This window comes from Ranitomeya imitator, chromosome 5 (genome assembly GCF_032444005.1).
Source record: "Ranitomeya imitator isolate aRanImi1 chromosome 5, aRanImi1.pri, whole genome shotgun sequence".
Taxonomy (NCBI): Eukaryota; Metazoa; Chordata; class Amphibia; order Anura; family Dendrobatidae; genus Ranitomeya; species Ranitomeya imitator.
Genome location: NC_091286.1, coordinates 497,285,440 through 497,303,286, shown reverse-complemented (window position 1 = coordinate 497,303,286; position 17,847 = coordinate 497,285,440). Strand labels below are relative to the sequence as shown.

The 17,847-nt window shown below is 43.0% G+C and overlaps 1 protein-coding gene across 2 annotated transcripts in view; it reads left to right on the top strand.

Annotated features, from left to right (window-relative positions):
• Positions 1–268: 268 nt before the first annotated feature.
• Positions 269–17,847, top strand: part of MLF1 (myeloid leukemia factor 1) — a 60,454-nt gene continuing 42,875 nt past the window's right edge. Inside the window, exon 1 of one of the 2 annotated variants that reach the window (XM_069727436.1) lies at positions 269–416. In XM_069727436.1, the coding sequence (XP_069583537.1) occupies positions 370–416 (47 nt within the window). In that variant the 5' untranslated portion in view covers positions 269–369. The remainder of the gene's footprint in view (positions 417–17,847) is intronic. The other variant, XM_069727435.1, reaches the window with a different exon arrangement.

The following is a 17,847-nucleotide window of genomic DNA, read 5'->3' as shown; positions in this document are numbered from 1 at the left end:
TGGCCAGGGCAGGGACAGTGATTTGCATCCTTCAGATGACACTCATTATTACTTGTGATGTGTGTGCAGGATTACTCATGTGTGTCTGTGTGGTGACTGCTCGCCCTATACGTGTGCATCACATACGACAACATGTAATTATGTTCTAGTTATTTCCATCCCCGGCCTCTTGGCAGTGACACTGTTGACAGTGGTTACCATGGAGACAAGAGGCCTCTCCATCTCCAGAGCTTTCGGCGGACGTCGAGCCAATCCGAGGCGTCGCTGCGGGTCACCTGACCTGCTGCTTTATATTCGCGTGTCACCGGCTCGTCCGCTCAGGTCAGCGCTGAGCTCAGCTGGACTCGGTGTCGGCGGCCCCGGGGCACGATGTTCGGGAGCCTGCTCAGAGACTTCGAGGATGATCCGTTTTTCTCGTGAGTTCCTTTTTTGTCATGTGCAGGAGACTCCTCGGTGTTAACCCCTTGTACCCTCTACTGACAATCAGCATCGCGGGCGCAGTGCTTGTAACGGACATGACGCATGGCCAGTGAGCTGGGGAACTACAAAGCTCAGCAGGTGCTGTGTGTGCATGATGTACAACTACTAGTCCCAGCATGCCCTGTAGTGTGCAAGTGTACATATGTCACACTGTAGTAAGATTGTGGAGGCCTCCGGGGGACGTGCATGTCCTCCTGTCAGCACCATTGTGACCTTTACCTACAGAATTCATCTATGGACACAGAACTTCCCAGAGCTGTATTCACTGCCTCCGGGCTTCAGAGCAGAACTCTGTCAGGGTCCAGTGCAGATCTCGCAGCTGGGACTGAGCTATGATCTGAGAGAAATATCAGGAGGGGAGCAAACATGCTGACTGTTTCCAACATAAGGGCTAGTGCTGCTTAGAGGGGACATGCTCCTTATCTGTATGGGGCAGCTCCGCCATTGTAGTGATCAGGACTGGAGATGAGATGGGTGAGCGTCACTGCACAGCGGTCCTGGGTGTGTAATAGGCGGCCATTCTCATCTATAATATAACGCTGGGAGCGTCACTCTGTCCGAAGCCTTTATAGACTGCACAGGCGCGACGCTCCTAGCGTTACATTATAGCCAGTGTCAGAAAAAAAAAAAGGCGCCGGAAAGCGCCGACTGCCGGGAGCAGGGGGACATTTATGTTCCGTAACGTGGGGACACCGTGGGCATGATTGCGCCCTGATGATGCTGTGGCAGTTCATGCCACAGCAATTTGTTACTTACGTCACCTGATTCCTTTCCGCCGCCATTTTCTTGGTCCTGCGGCCAGAAGCGCGGACTGCGCAGGCGCCGATTCCAGCAGCAGGAGGACCAAGAAAATGGCGGCGGAAAAGAATCAGGTAGCGTGTGCAGGATGGGAGCAGCACATGACAGGATGGGGGCGCAGGATGGAGCAGCACATGACAGAACGGGGGCGCAGGATGGGAGCAGCACATGACAGGATGGGGGTGCAGGATGGAGCAGCACATGACAGGATGGGGACGCAGGATGGAGCAGCACATGACAAGATGGGGGCACTGGATGGGAGCGCAGGATGGAGCAGCACATGACAGGATGGGGGCACTGGATGGGAGCGCAGGATGGAGCAGCACATGACAGGATGGGGGTGCAGGATGGAGCAGCACATGACAGGATGGGGGCGCAGGATGGGAGCAGCACATGACAGGATGGGGACGCAGGATGGAGCAGCACATGACAAGATGGGGGCACTGGATGGGAGCGCAGGATGGAGCAGCACATGACAGGATGGGGGCGCAGGATGGAGCAGCACATGACAGGATGGGGACGCAGGATGGAGCAGCACATGACAAGATGGGGGCACTGGATGGGAGCGCAGGATGGAGCAGCACATGACAGGATGGGGGTGCAGGATGGAGCAGCACATGACAGGATGGGGGCGTAGGATGGGAGCAGCACATGACAGGATGGGGGTGCAGGATGGAGCAGCACATGACAGGATGGGGACGCAGGATGGGTGCACCACATGACAGGATGGGGACGCAGGATGGGAACAGCACATGACAGGATGTAGACCATATGCCAATATAAATGCTCGCCACCCGGGCATAGAACGAGTTCAATAGCTAGTATATATACATTTTTTTTATTATTATTTTACATATGGAAAAAAGTGTTTTTCACCCTTATGGTAAGAATGAATACACTGACCAAAATTGGATGAAAATTGGATCAGGTACACTGATAATAGAGGTCCGTTTTTAGTACACAAACCTCCCAAAAAAACAGACTTCTGAAGTCTTGTTGCTTTGGTCTTCAAAAACCAGCTATAGGGGACAAATGCAGCTGTACTTTACAAGGTTTTGTATGCCAGAGAAAGGGCACAGTCAGACGTCAATATAACACTGACAACGATCACATCGCAGTGCACGGACTGGCCGCTGGCTAACCTAACCCAAGCGTGACAGCTGCATAGAAGTACATGCTGTCACGCTCGAGCCAGGAGAGTCGCCGGCCAGTCCAAGCTTTGTGATATGATCATCGTCTGTGTTATATGGACCTCTGACTGCACCCTATTAAGTGGGTCTTTCCTCTCCTGAACCTCATAGTCATTTGTTAGTTATTGGTCTTTGGTCTTTCTATTGTTCAGTTTTCACCATCATTTATTCTACGCGTTTTATCTTGTATATAATAATGGGCCATTCCCTGCTCCTCTGACACGTCTGGGCAATGCTCTGTGAGCCAGCCAGCCTGGACTGCCGAGGGGTTTAGCTCACAGAGCATTGCCCAGAGTGACTAAAAAGCGGCTCCGCGTCTAGGGTTGTACCGATCTGTCGCCTCAAAATGAAACCAATATTCTCATTCACTGGCAGCAAACAGATATATTGTAAATGACGAGAACTTAAAAAATAAAATGATAAATCCAGAGAATCTGTCTGTAAATCCACACACAGCGTGAATCTCAGTCTCGCTGCATGATCGCAGGCAGGTGTGTTCTCTGAAGTGTAAAGAGCCGGCCAGGGACCACAGGCGCAGACACGACTAGTTCAGCGGTGCCAGTGGCTGACTGCCCCCCATCGCTGTAGATAGACGGGTCTCATGAGTGTAAATATTGGGAAGGGAAAGACCCATCCATCAGCTAAAGCGGTGCGGGGAGAGGCCGTCCAGGGGCGGCAGCGGACTAGTCAGCTCTCTCCCTATGGATCACCAAACTTTCTTTTTCTCTGAAACATTTTGGCGCTGAGGTGTTTCAGACAAACATCCACCTAACTGCAATCGTGCAGTCAGAATCAGATCCATTCCGCCTCAATTTGAGCACGGTGGCGCAGTGGTTAGCACTGCAGCCTTGCAGCGCTGGGGTCCTGGGTTCTAATCCCACCCAGGACAACATCTGCAAAGAGTTTGTATGTTCTCTCCGTGTTTGCGTGGGTTTCCTCCGGGCACTCCGGTTTCCTCCCACATGCCAAAGACATACTGATAGGAATTCTAGATTGTGAGCCCAATCGGGGACAGTGATGATAATGTGTGCAAACTGTAAAGCGCTGCGGAATATGTTAGCGCTATATAAAAATAAAGATTATTATTATTATTATTATTATTATATATATATATATATATATATATATATAGACAGTATATGTGTTTTTACACATTTTTGAGAACATGGATCCATTGTATGTCCGTATGTCAGTTTTGCAAGCCGGTGAGAAAATCTCGCAGTACGGATGCCATACGGATTACATACGGAGGATGCCATGCGCAAAATACGCTGACACACCCTGCCTACGGAGGAGATACGGATCACTATTTTGGGGACTTTTCTGCGTATTACGGCTGTAAATTACGGACCGTATTTTTATACGCTGTGTGTGACGCCGGCCTTATGGTTAACATTCAAAAACAGGGAAGCTGTTGTTGTTATTATTATTATTTATTGTTATAGCGCCATTTATTCCATGGCGCTTAACATGTGAGGAGGGGCAAACATAATAAAAACAGGTACAATAATCTTAAACAATACAAGTCATAACTGGTACAAGAGGAGAGAGGACCCTGCCCGCGAGGGCTCACAATCTGTTGTGTGTCAGAACGAGCCCAGAGGTGAATACCAATACGTGTAATCCGTTTGCTGGGGGTTTCTTTCTATTTTTTTTGTCTGGCTGAACAACCCGTATTGTATCTGTATTGTAAGAAAATAAATTGTTGCATGTACACATGTTAAGAAGAAAGAAAAGTTAATTTGGCCATCGTTGGACTGGACCAGTAATCATAGAAGGACAGCTGAGTGCCCCATTATAAAGGGTCAACATTGGTGCTACCCGGCATAAACATAAGGCTACATTCACACGTGCAGTGCACATGTCGGTGTGCTGTCTCTTAATTTTGTGTTTTTCGGAAAGCACACTGATCCATAGTGTTTGTATGATCCATACACATCAGTTTTTTTTAAAAATTAATCTCAACATGGCGCTTTATTCTGGTGCACGGTTTTCACGGTTAGACCACTAACCCCTTAGAGTCTATGAGGCTGTTCACATCTCTGTGCGTTTTTTGCAGACTGAATGGTGGATAAGAAAGCAGAGACATGGTAGTTTTTTATCAGAATTACAGATAAAACTTGCCCATTCCAATAAATGTGTCCGTGATAGAACCAGACAGCAAAAGGATGCCATGCTTGTGTGATCTTTGTGTCTACTCTTTAATGGATAGGAGAAGGAAGGTTGCGCGCCACACTGATGGCAAAAATGGACAAACAGACCAAAAATGGATAAGATTGGATCTAGCAAGCGAGTAAAAAAGTCACTTTTTCATATGAAAGGAAAAAAAAATCTCATACTAGTTTTACAAAAATGTCAGCTGTCATAAGATGCACCAAATTGATGAAAATGTCAGATTAATTCATTAATTGCCTATTAACTGCTCATTTCTACTGAGCTTAGCGCAGTGTTACATATTCCACTTTTCTTTGTGTTTTGAACTTACATAATTTTGTAGTATTTATTTATTACTTCATCATGTTATATTTGTTACTTTTATGTAAGTATTGGACACTTTTTATGTTCAAAAATGCCTCACTGTCATTTCTGCCTAAATGTGAATATAAACAGCGCTTTGTGCACCCACCACATCACAATGTAATGCAACTGCAAGGCAGTTGCACGCAACCTCCACCAGGGGGCGTAGGTAAGGAGAAAAAGGTAGCACTCACCGTGTAGCACCACAGTGTAAAGCGTGGAGTGCCACTAGGAGGCGGCAAAGACATCAGACAGGCTGGTCAGCAACAAACAGGAAGACGAAGTACCAGAGGTCACAGCAATGCATGTGGTCAGAGACTAGCCAGAAATCGGAACCAGATGGGAGCGCGGGATCCAAAACGTGAGACAGAAGACATATTCGGGGTATGAGCCAAAGAGTCAAAGCCAGATGGGAAACGTAGTAACGGAGATGGGAAGCAGGAGGCAGGGTTCAGAATTCAAGCCGAGTCATACACTGTAGGGAACCACAAAACTCACACTAAGTCAGGGATGGGGAACGGATGAGGCACAAATATGGGTAGTCAGAGGCAGAAGGATCCCTAGGGTATACGGGTCAGCTGCTCAAGCCAGAGACTGGAACTATCACTGACAAATGCTACCAGAAATGGCACCAATAAATAGTCACCCACGAACCAAAGAGAGGCAGGAAAGGTTAACCCCACCATAAAATACCGGGGAAAGAAAAGCAAGAAGCAAACCCCAACCTGGATCATGACACACACTTGATCAAGACCCCGATCCGGAGCCGAAAACCAGTTTGTGATTTTTTTTTTTTTTTTTTTTTTTAAAACCCTAAGTAAAATGTATTTAATTTTAAATACCGCATCCTCCCCAACTCCATTGGCAGCGCACCAACTCAACTTTCTATGTTTTTATTTCTCCTGGCTCTACTGTACGAGGATATTGTTGGGTGCTGCGCCAATGCTACACCCTATGCCATTGGATTTATCAGCCATTGTAGCACTATCCCCGCTCATTTTTTAATAATGTAGCACAAGTCACAGATGCCCTGTAAAGAAAAAGTATCTTTTCTAAATATATTGTGCCCAGATTCACTGCGACTTCTACATTGGTGTAATGGATCAGGACGAGCTCTTCATTGTCAAAATCTGCTGTTTATGCACATGATATTATTTTACCTGATAAATGGTGGAAACCTGATATTGTAACTGAAATGCAGACACTTTAATTGGAATAGAGGATGACGATGGTGTAGAAAGGAGTAAATATACCAAAGCCTGGCGGGAGGTCACCGTGGCCTCACAGTAACCTTAGAAGTAAGTGGAAGATGTGTTCTAAGTATAACGTGGATTGAGCGTGTTGATAGAAGAGTTTAAGCAGTGTACCGTAGGGTTTTTGGGCTCGCATGCAAGATCGTCTGTTGGATAAATCCATGTAAAGCCCTTTCTAAACATGTGCAACGAGAACACCCTACAGTACCTAGAAATCTAGTTGTGCTCCATGGCAGCCGAATGTACTTGTCATCTTTTTAGTACAGGTGTATAATATAAAAGTATTGAACTTTCATTGAAACTTTGCCTGGGATAACTTGCGTTATACTATTAGTTCACAGCAAGTACGGACTGGGGCTGAAATTCAGCTCTGGCCTTTGAAATCACACAGGCCCATGTTGTCCCCGTCCCCAAGCTATTATTACCCTGCGTGGAAGAAAGCAAGATTTACTACAAGACCAGTATTTCTAATGATATCTTTGTCACAACTCTTAACAGTATGGGTATCTTGAGAACACCGCTTCTGTTAACAACGTAGCAGACAAGGCAGCCCGTGACCAGACAGGCCCTTCTGACATTTGCCAGATGGCCAGTCCGGCCTTGGTTCTTGGTGATATGGTGGCAGTGTGAAAACAGTAATGTCACGCTACCCTGTGTGATGACACTGCCACAGTTATAGTAATTATTATCATGTAACGTTTGTGTTATGTGTTTAGCATCCTGAAAGATGAATGTCACATACATCACTTGTTTAACCCCCAAATGGACGCTGCCTATTTTTTTGCTCTTTTCATTTTTTACCTCCATTTTTCATCCCCTTTACCATATAGCGTATAGAGAAATGGTAAAAACTGTGTAAAATAGTAACCCCCTATAGCTTTCTTGTCTTGGGGTTTCATTTCTACAGCAATAAGTCTGCAGTACAGATAACCTGGGAACACGATTCTGCAAGTCAGTGTGGTTACAACAATACCAAACACGCATGCATATATATATATATATATATATATATATATATATATATATATATATATATATATATATATATATATATATATATATATATATATATATATATATATATATATATATATATTAGATTGTGGCCTGATTCTAACGCATCGGGTATTCTAGAATATGCATGTCCCCGTAGTATATGGACAATGATGATTCCAGAATTCGCGGCAGACTGTGCCCGTCGCTGATTGGTCGAGGCAACCTTTATGACATCATCGTCGCCATGGCAACCATTATGACATCATCGTCGTTGTGCCCGTTGCTGATTGGTCGAGGCCTGGCAGCCTCGACCAATCAGAGACGCGGGATGTCTACGTCCTTTATGACATCATCGTCGCTGTGCCCGTCGCTGATTGGTCGAGGCCTGGCGGCCTCGACCAATCAGAGAGGCGGGATTTCCAGGACAGACAGACAGACAGACGGAAAAACCCTTAGACAATTATATATATAGATACCTGTATGTCATCTCCTCCTGTATATAGTATATATGTGTGTCATCTCCTCCTGTATATAGTATATACCTGTAAGTCATCTCCTCTTGTATATAGTATATACCTATGTCATCTGCTCCTGTATATAGTATATATGTGTGTGTCATCTCCTCCTGTATATAGTATATACCTGTGTCATCTCCCCTGTATACAGTATGTATGTGTGTGTCATCTCCCCTGTATATAGTATATACCTGTGTGTCAACTCCTCCTGTATTAGACCTCTTTCACACGTTATTTGCTCAGTATATTTACCTCAGTATTTGTAAGCTAAATTGGCAGCCTGATCAATCCCCAGGAACAGGAAGCCCTCCCCCTGGCTGTATATATTAGCTCCCCACACATACACATAATAGACAGGTCATGTGACTGACAGCTGCCGTATTTCCTATATGGTACAGTTGTTGCTTTTGTAGTTTGTCTGCTTATTAATCAGATTTTTATTTTTGAAGGATAGTACCAGACTTGTGTGTGTTTTAGGGCGAGTTTCATGTGTCAAGTTGTGTGTGTTGAGTTGCGTGTGGCGACATGCATGTAGCGACTTTTTGTGTTGAGTTGCATGTGACAGGTTAGTGTAGCAAGTTGTGTGCAGCAAGTTTTACGCATAGCGAGTTTTGCGCGTGGCGAGTTTTGTGTGGTGCGTTTTGAGTATGTGCAAGTTTTGTGTGAGGCAACTTTTGCATGTGTTGCAACTTTTGTGCATGTGGCAATTTTTCCGCATATGGCGAGTTTTCCATGAGGTGAGTTTTGCACATGTGGCGAGTTTTGCGTGAGCCTAGTTTTGCACGTGGCGTGTTTTGCGCGTGGCAAGTTTTGAGCGGCGACTTTTGTGTTTTGACTTTTATGTGGCGAAGTTGGTGTATGTGTGGTGAAATGTGTGCTGAGGGTGGTATATGTGTTCAAGCACGTGGTAGTGTGTGGCGCATTTTGTGTGTGTTCATATCCCCGTGTGTGGTGAGTATCCCATGTCGGGGCCCCACCTTAGCAACTGTACGGTATATACTCTTTGGCGCCATCGCTCTCACTCTTTAAGTCCCCCTTGTTCACATCTGGCAGCTGTCAATTTGCCTCCAACACTTTTCCTTTCACTTTTTCCCCATTATGTAGATAGGGGCAAAATTGTTTGGTGAATTGAAACGCGCTGGGTTAAAATTTCGCCTCACAACATAGCCTATGACGCTCTCGGGGTCCAGACGTGTGACTGTGTAAAATTTTGTATACAAAAAAGGTTGCACTCTATTGTGCAAAAGCATGTCTAATCTGAAATATATGAAATATGAATAGCAAAATGGCTTTTGAACATTAGGAAAATATTTAAGAGACGCTTTGCACAGAATTTGATATAATCAAATAGTGTGAGCCCATCAACCGTCGTCAAGGTGGTCTCCTAAACTGATGGGTCCCTGACCCCCCTGTCTAAATGTGAACACTTACCGAAGGCCGATGTCTGTATGCCTGGGTGAATGTGGACACCTCTGTTCAGCAAAGCTTACATATGAGTTAGCCGGGACCAAGTGTGATGAGATGCAATTAATTGCATCTCATCACACTTGGAGCTTGGAGTGAAGAAATCAACAGTGGGAGCAATAATTAGAAAATGGAAGACATACAAGACCACTGATAATCTCCCTTGATCTGGGGCTCCGCGCAAAATCCCACCCCGTGGGGTCAGAATGATCACAAGAACGGTGAGCAAAAATCCCAGAACCACGCGGGGGGACCTAGTGAATGAACTCCAGAGAGCTGGGACCAATGTAACAAGGCCTACCATAAGTAACACACTACGCCACCATGGACTCAGATCCTGCAGTGCCAGACGTGTCCCACTGCTTAAGCCAGTACATGTCCGGGCCCGTCTGAAGTTTGCTAGAGAGCATTTGGATGATCCAGAGGAGTTTTGGGAGAATGTCCTATGGTCTCATGAAACCAAACTGGAACTGTTTGGTAGAAACACAACTTGTCGTGTTTGGAGGAAAAAGAATACTGAGTTGCATCCATCAAACACCATACCTACTGTAGAGCATGGTGGTGGAAACATCATGCTTTGGGGCTGTTTCTCTGCAAAGGGGCCAGGACGACTGATCCGGGTACATGAAAAAATGAATGGGGCCATGTATCGTGAGATTTTGAGTGCAAACCTCCTTCCATCAGCAAGGGCATTGAAGATGAAACGTGGCTGGGTCTTTCAACATGACAATGATCCAAAGCACACCGCCAGGGCAACAAAGGAGTGGCTTCGTAAGAAGCATTTCAAGGTCCTGGAGTGGCCTAGCCAGTCTCCAGATCTCAACCCTATAGAAAACCTTTGGAGGGAGTTGAAAGTCCGTGTTGCCAAGCGAAAAGCCAAAAACATCACTGCTCTAGAGGAGATCTGCATGGAGGAATGGGCCAACATACCAACAACAGTGTGTGGCAACCTTGTGAAGACTTACAGAAAACGTTTGACCTCTGTCATTGCCAACAAAGGATATATTACAAAGTATTGAGATGAAATTTTGTTTCTGACCAAATACTTATTTTCCACCATAATATAAAATGTTAAAAAAACAGACAATGTGATTTTCTGGATTTTTTTTTCTCAGTTTGTCTCCCATAGTTGAGGTCTACCTATGATGTAAATTACAGACGCCTCTCATCTTTTTAAGTGGTGGGACTTGCACTATTGCTGACTGACTAAATACTTTTTTGCCGCACTGTATATTCTACTATATAATTGTCTAAGGGTCACTTCCATCTTTCTGTCCTTCTGTCTGTCACGGATATTCATTGGTCGCTGCCTCTGTCTGTCATGGAATCCAAGTCGCTGATTAGTCTCGCCAGTTGCCTGTCATGGCTGCCGCGACCAATCAGCGACAGCCACAGTCTGGTTAGTCCCTCCCCTGCAGTCGGCGCCCGCTCCATACTCCCCGCAGTCACCGCTCACACAGGGTTAATGCCAGCGGTAACGGACCGTGTTATGCCGCGGATGACTCACACAGTTACCGCCGCTATTAACCCTGTGTGACCAAGTTTTTACTATTGATGCTGCCTATGCAGCGTCAACAGTAAAAACATCTAATGTTAAAAATGATTTTTAAAAAATGAAAAATCATTATATACTCACCTTTCGCGACGCTCCGGCAGGTTCCGGTGCCAAGGATTGTATGGGAGAAGGACCTACCATAACGTCACGGTCATGTGACCGAACTACAAGGGGCCCTCGTCACTGGGCAATATACTACGTCGCTGGGCAATATACTACGTGGGCTGTGCAATATACTACGTGGGCTGTGCAATATACTACGTGGGCTGTGCAATATACTACGTGGCTGGGCAATATAATATAAATATATATATATATATTTATAATTTTTTTTTTTTTATTATTTTTTTAAATTTAATTTTTTTCCTGGTGGCTGAAGTGATGAAAAAATGGCAATTTTTATTTTTTTAATTTATTTTTTTTACAACTCTTATTGTATGCACTAACCAATTTTATATTTCTATCAGGCTACTACTGACACCACCAGTACTGAATATGTATATTTTTTATTCTTACTTTTTTCTCATTGGGGAGGAAAGGGGGTATTTTGATTAATTATTATTATTATTATTTTAATATTTTTACAAACAATTGTTACTTTTAACTTTATTAGTTTCCACTTGACTTGAAATTGTGATCTTTCCAGTTCTATGCACTAAAATACTATTGCTTTGCATTATAAAGTCCTAACCATTGTCTCCTATGACAAGGCAGCAGGCTTCACAAATGTCCCAACATAACGCAGGCCTTCAGCGGATCTCCACTTGCCAGGGCAACCCATCGGTACCATGCAATCCCATCGCGGGGAGTGATGGGTGTTTGGAAATGATGCACAGACAGGATCGTGCAGCCTTAATGCTGCTATCGGTGATTGACAGCGACATTTGAGGGCTTCGTACCAGCGATCAGAACTAGCTCTAGTCACTGCTCTTAGAGGCAGACGATGGCTGTGCACCTGACAGTTCCTGAACCCACTCAACATACCCTGACCAACTCCATGATGGATATATCTGTAATAGAGGCTTTAGGGAATAAAGTGTCCCTGTAGGTTAAAGGTGTCCAGTGAAAACAAAGTATATCATATCTAAAGGACTGTTGATAACTTATTGATGATTGGAGGTCCGACTACTGGGACCTGCACCGATCGATGGGATAAGCCTTTGGTTGCACATGCTGAACCAGCCGGCGCTCCATTCATTCCCTATGGGGCTGCCGAGTGCAGTGGTGACTGTCAGCTTGGGTCCCGGGGCTGCTTACAGCCATGGCTTACAGTGCTGTGATCGTGACTGTAGCCACGCTGGCATGACTGTATCGGACTATTCCAGATATTGCCGGTACAGGGTCTCTTTTCTCTACATTATGCTGCTCTCAGAATAGGTAGCAAAAGCTTGGTGACAGATTCCCGTTAAAGATAACCCAATGACGATACATTTGTGACGTCGCGAGTACGGTCACGCCTAACAGTACTTGAAATAGAACTTGTCAGATTCTCCATCAAAAACTACTACTACATTATGTCAAATCCTATTTTCTAATAAAGTCTTTTAAGCGGCACAGTAACATTGCTATCTTTTAAAAGTTTAAGTTTTAATGAAATTACTCGGCATATACAAATAAGTTTGGTGCGGCATCTCTTCCCCTGACTAGTCCTGCATCCGATCCTCTAATCATACACCCCTCACGTGACTCTCATCCTCTATGTAGGACTCCTGGAAATCTTGCACATGAGGTTTCAGCAGTCCTACCATGATGTGGGTTGTAGGTAGGATGACCATCTCTCCTGGGGAACATGATAGGATACAGGACTAGCCCTGACTTATTTGCATGTGTCAAACAGCAGATTCAAATGTAATTTCTAAAATATTGTAAATAGTAAAATATAGCAATCTTATTGTAAAACTTAAAGAACCTTACACAGGTTCTAACGCTGTAGTATCAGAAGTGTTCTTTCCGTGACGGCCAATTCATCCTAACTATATTCCATTGACTGCTGTCTGTATGGCATAAGGCCATGTTGATACAATAGTATAATGAAGTAAACGCTGTCAAGATAGATTGAAGCAATTAATAAATATGGAATAGCATTTTGTATGTATTTAGAAGAACCCATAGGTGTAGAACAAGCAATATATTATGGGAAGGACTAGTGTGAAAAGGTAGTGCTAGGAGGATTACCTACGAGTTATTTCTCTTGGCAAGGGTATTCCTATAGGAATATTTTCCCCAAGAACCGGAAAGCCTGGCAACATCTATGGGAAAGCAGTGAAAGCTTTTTGGTACATTGCAATTCTATTTACTTTTGCTGGGAAGACGTTCACGTTGTGCTGTTCAGTTTGTCGGCCCTCTTCCATATTTAGTGGGGCTATGCTCGGTCCCGCTTTACGTTGCCTAAAGCACTTGCATTTCCTCGGACAATCGTAGGGGATTGAGCCCTGGAACTTATTCTCATTCTGAGTTGATGGTTTCATGACATCATCAGCTGGATGAATGTTCCTTAAAATTGATTTTCTTTCATGTCTGTGTCGGAATCTCATTATTCTTTCAGTGGTATGTTGGAAAATTGGCCGGCGCTGTGTGAAATCACTTGGACAGCTTTAATGTGCAATATACAGCAGATTCTGCCAGGCATCTTTTTATGAAGCAATGATACAATATGTGACCGATCATATGAAATCACTCTTTGATATATCGTGCTTGTGGCTAATCATTTCGCCACACCGTCTTCCTCTTATGTAACGTTTTCGTTCAGGCTTTGATGTAATATTTTTTTTGTTTTTATGTAATTGAACACTTTGTAAAACAACTTTGTAGACTTTCAAAACTTCAGCCAAGTATTAGAGGGAATAAATATTTCTTATGGTAAAGCCCCTGCCTGGTCTCCTCTCTTTGGGTTCCCTTCATTAATTCTGGCACTACATCTTGCATAATTCATGAGAATAAGGTTAAGCGTCCATCTTTTAGTCTTCCCTTACAACTCATCCATTTGTCTCAATTTCCGAAGCGTCACTGTCCAGGGGAACCAAAGAGAGAATCGTTCATGAACATCTAAATTACATTTTTCACCTTGCTTTTTGGCCACCCCAAAAACAAATGTTCACTTTACACTGTGTACCCCATTGTGCACCCACCTTATACCCAGGCTAGCCTGGCAGGGATCCAGACAGACTATTTTAGTTGACAAAAAAATATCATTATGCTTTTATGTGGCTAATTGGTGTAAATGCTTTCTTAATTTTAGATGTAATAATGTTAATTTTATTTTTAATTTGGCAACCAAAATGTATCACTCGGCTACTAAATATTTCAATTCAAAGCCCAAACCAATCTTTTTAGCCCAAAAGCCATCCAGGATACAGTGATAATGATATTATTCTTGAGAGCAAGGTTACATTTTATGACAAAGTGAAATTTTAAGGGCCAGTTTTTTATATGGTTTTGGAAATTAAATAGCGTTTACCTTAAAATAAACCAGATTTCATGTCTGGACATGTTTGTCACAGGTTCTTGGAACCATGAGTCTGCACCTACTAAAAATATATTTGTCACAATTCTTTAATTATCACTTGTCTGAGAAAAGCAACACCGTAATCTAATATAGAGCTGCAGCCACATGTTTAGTCAGTATTTTCTTCGTCTGTGATTTCCATGGATATTTCTTGCTTTTCATTAGAGGCTTTTCTTTTTTTAATGAAACACATTGATAAATTAAAAAAACGTTATAGGGTATGGTCATACACAGAAGATTACTTAGAGATATTTCTGCATATCTGAATAGGATTTGTAAAAAGTCACACATGCTGCAGAAAGGTGATGTCACTCCCTGAGGAAGCGCTCTGCGAAACACAAGTTGGAGTATGAGGCAGAGGAGCAGTGGAACATAACACCAAGGGTCTGTATTGTTTCACGAATTAGGTGATAACAGAATACACTATTGCGCTACTAGAGAAAAAAGGTTTGGAGTGATTGTAGATATAACGGAAGCAGAGTTAAAATGAGGTCACATATGTGGAGAGAAGACACATGGACATAGGCTGGTGAATCAATGTGTAACACAGGTGTATTCAATATACAAATGCCGTGGTGTAGTACACCAACTGGCTATAGATGTCTCTACCGATTGTTAGAAAGTAACATGTGCCCAAAATGGATAAAATTATTAGGATTCAAGGAATCAAATTGCCCAAGGGTGTCCCCTGATCAGCCACAGGGAAACTCATGTAAGTTGGGTACTTACTGATATCAGTCCTACAGCGCCCAATTCGGCGTTGTGCTTCAAGCAAGGTCCTGGTAGAGATATGTCCGACTGATCTCGGTAAGTACCCTACTTCCTTGAGTAATGTATCAATCTGGTATATTGTATATCTGTTGGGATCCATTATTAGTACATTCTCTGCTCTTCTATATACTTACATTTATACACATGTATTGTTTTGTATATTAATAATGTTTGGTAATGACACCTTTATTCTATGTTCATTATAGACACTGATCTAATTCAGTGGGCAGTAGTCCATAAACTTTGTTTCTCACTGCCCTTCTACCTCCTTACTTGCATTATTATCTTTTTTTTGTACCAGTCTTCAGTGTGTTTTAGATCAGAGGTCCCCAACTCCAGTCCTCAAGGCCCACCAACATGTCATGTTTTCAGGATTTCCTTAGTCTTGCCCAGGTAATAATTGCATCACCTGTGCAATGCAAAGGAAATCCTGAAAACATGACCTGTTGGTGGGCCTTGAGGACTGGAGTTGGGGACCTCTGTTTTAGATAACAAATTTGTATATCAATAATGCATGAATTTCTTTATTTGTGTTTTTCATTATTTTTTTGTCCTTTTGTAGGTTCTATTTTTTGGTATTTCAAATACCGAACTGTCTGACTATAGTAACCAATATGTATTTGTATTAAGGAGGTTATGAATAAGCTACTTGGTAGAGGGTCCTCACAAACGTCATCTTTGGAGCACTAGATTGCGTTCCCATGTAGCCATATGGTCTTCGAGCTTAGCTGCACCATTTGTTTGTTTGGGTTTGTGCACACATTGGTATTTTGGTGCAGAAAAATGTGATGCAAATACTCAGTGTTGGTAGGAAAATGCTGCTTAATATATGTGACTTTTTGATGTTTTTTTCACATTTATTTAGGTGAAAAATGCTCCAAAAACACTAAAATAAAATCTGCATGATGCTTCAAATCCTCAAGGAAAAATAAAGGAGTGTGTGAACAAGCCCTTATTAGGAAAAATGTTCAGTGGATGGAACCAGCAAAAAAACTACAGTTGTTACTGTTGCCTTGTGGCATCTGTAAATTGCATGCTTTTCATCTCAAATCCACATGGAGAGAAGTAGAACCGGAGAATAGAAGCCGCGCAGACCACAATAAAGGTATCAGAGTTACACACACACTCTGTTTATTAGCCTCCGCGTTTCGTGGCCAACAGGCCACTTCATCAGGGCATCCTGATGTTGCCTTTGGATGCCCTGATGAAGTGGCCTTTTGGCCACGAAACGCGGAGGCTAATAAACAGAGTGTGTGTGTAACTCTGATACCTTTATTGTGGTCTGCGCGGCTTCTATTCTCCGGTTCTACTTCTCTCCATGTGGATTTGTTCTGCTTGCCGGGAGCTTGCTGCGACCATACATGCTGATCCAAGGGAGTTGTGACCTGTCACAACCAGACCAGGTGAGTCTGTTTTGTGGGGGTCCACGTGATTGCGACACCTGAAGGTATTACTCTATGTGCGCTTCTTTTTCTTGTTTTTAGAGATGCTTTTCATCTCACAATACTAAACATATACTTGGGGTCACTAAAATTTTCCTTTACGTTGTGAGTTGAAATGGGGAGAGGAAATGATGAAAATGTCTGCACGGTGTTTTGGAATATGTTGATATTTTATGGGACACACTATTGTTTTTATTTGCATTACCAATATTTCCACCATAATCTATTGTTTTTTTATAACTGTTATTCACTTTTTTGTCTCCTATACTCAGGTGAAATAAGCAATTTTTTAAGTAAATATATTTATAAAGGTGCTCTTGACATGAAATTCTCACCAGTTGTCTGTAACAGCCCATCCAATGTACACTGGCAAAGAAATCAAACCATTGATGTCCTTGAATGATGTGTAATAATGAAAAATGATAGGGAAAAATAATTGAAAAAATGGAGAGGTGCAAAAAGCCATGGAAAGTTACAATCTGAAATCTATAAGTAATTAGAAACCAATCCTACCAAAAAATGAAAAATATCAGCTGGTTTATATATAGCTGATGGCCTATAAAAAGATGTCTCATTACCAAGGTGCCACACAAGAAGCATATCATGATGGGTAAAACCAGTGAGTTGTCTCAAGACCATTGCAACCTTCTTGTTGCAAAACGTACTGATGGCATTGGTTACAGAATAATTTGTAAACTACTGAAGATTCCAGTGAGCACTGTTGGGGCCATACTCTGGAAGTGGAAAGAAAATAATTTCACCATAAACCAGCCATAACTAGGATCTTGCCACTAGATTTCAGACAGAGGAGTGAAAAGAATAATCAGAAGAGTTGCCCAAGAGCCAAGGTCCGCTTGAGAGCTACAGAAAGACCTGGAATTAGCAGGTACAATTGTTTCAAAGAAAACTATTAAGTAATGCGCTTAACCTCCATGGCATGTATGCATGCTCACCATGAAAGACTCCATAGCTGAACAAAAAATATGTGCAAACGTGTTTAAAGTTTGCTCATCAACATGTAGACAAACCTGTGAAATACTGGGGGGAATATAGTATGGTCAAATAAGAACAAAGTTAAACTTTTTGGATGCCATAATACAGACCATGTTTGGAGGCCAAATGGCACTGCATATCACCCTGAAAACACCATGCCAACAGTGAAGTTTGGAGGTAGGAACATCATGGTGTGGTGCTGTTTTTCAGCATACGGCACTGACAAACATCATGTCATTGAAGAAGGATAGACAAATATACTGAGACATTATTGATAAATATCTGAAATATACCATGATGATGAAGATGAAACGAGGGTGGACATTTCAGCTAGACAGTGATCCCAGTTGCACAGCCAAGGTAACTCT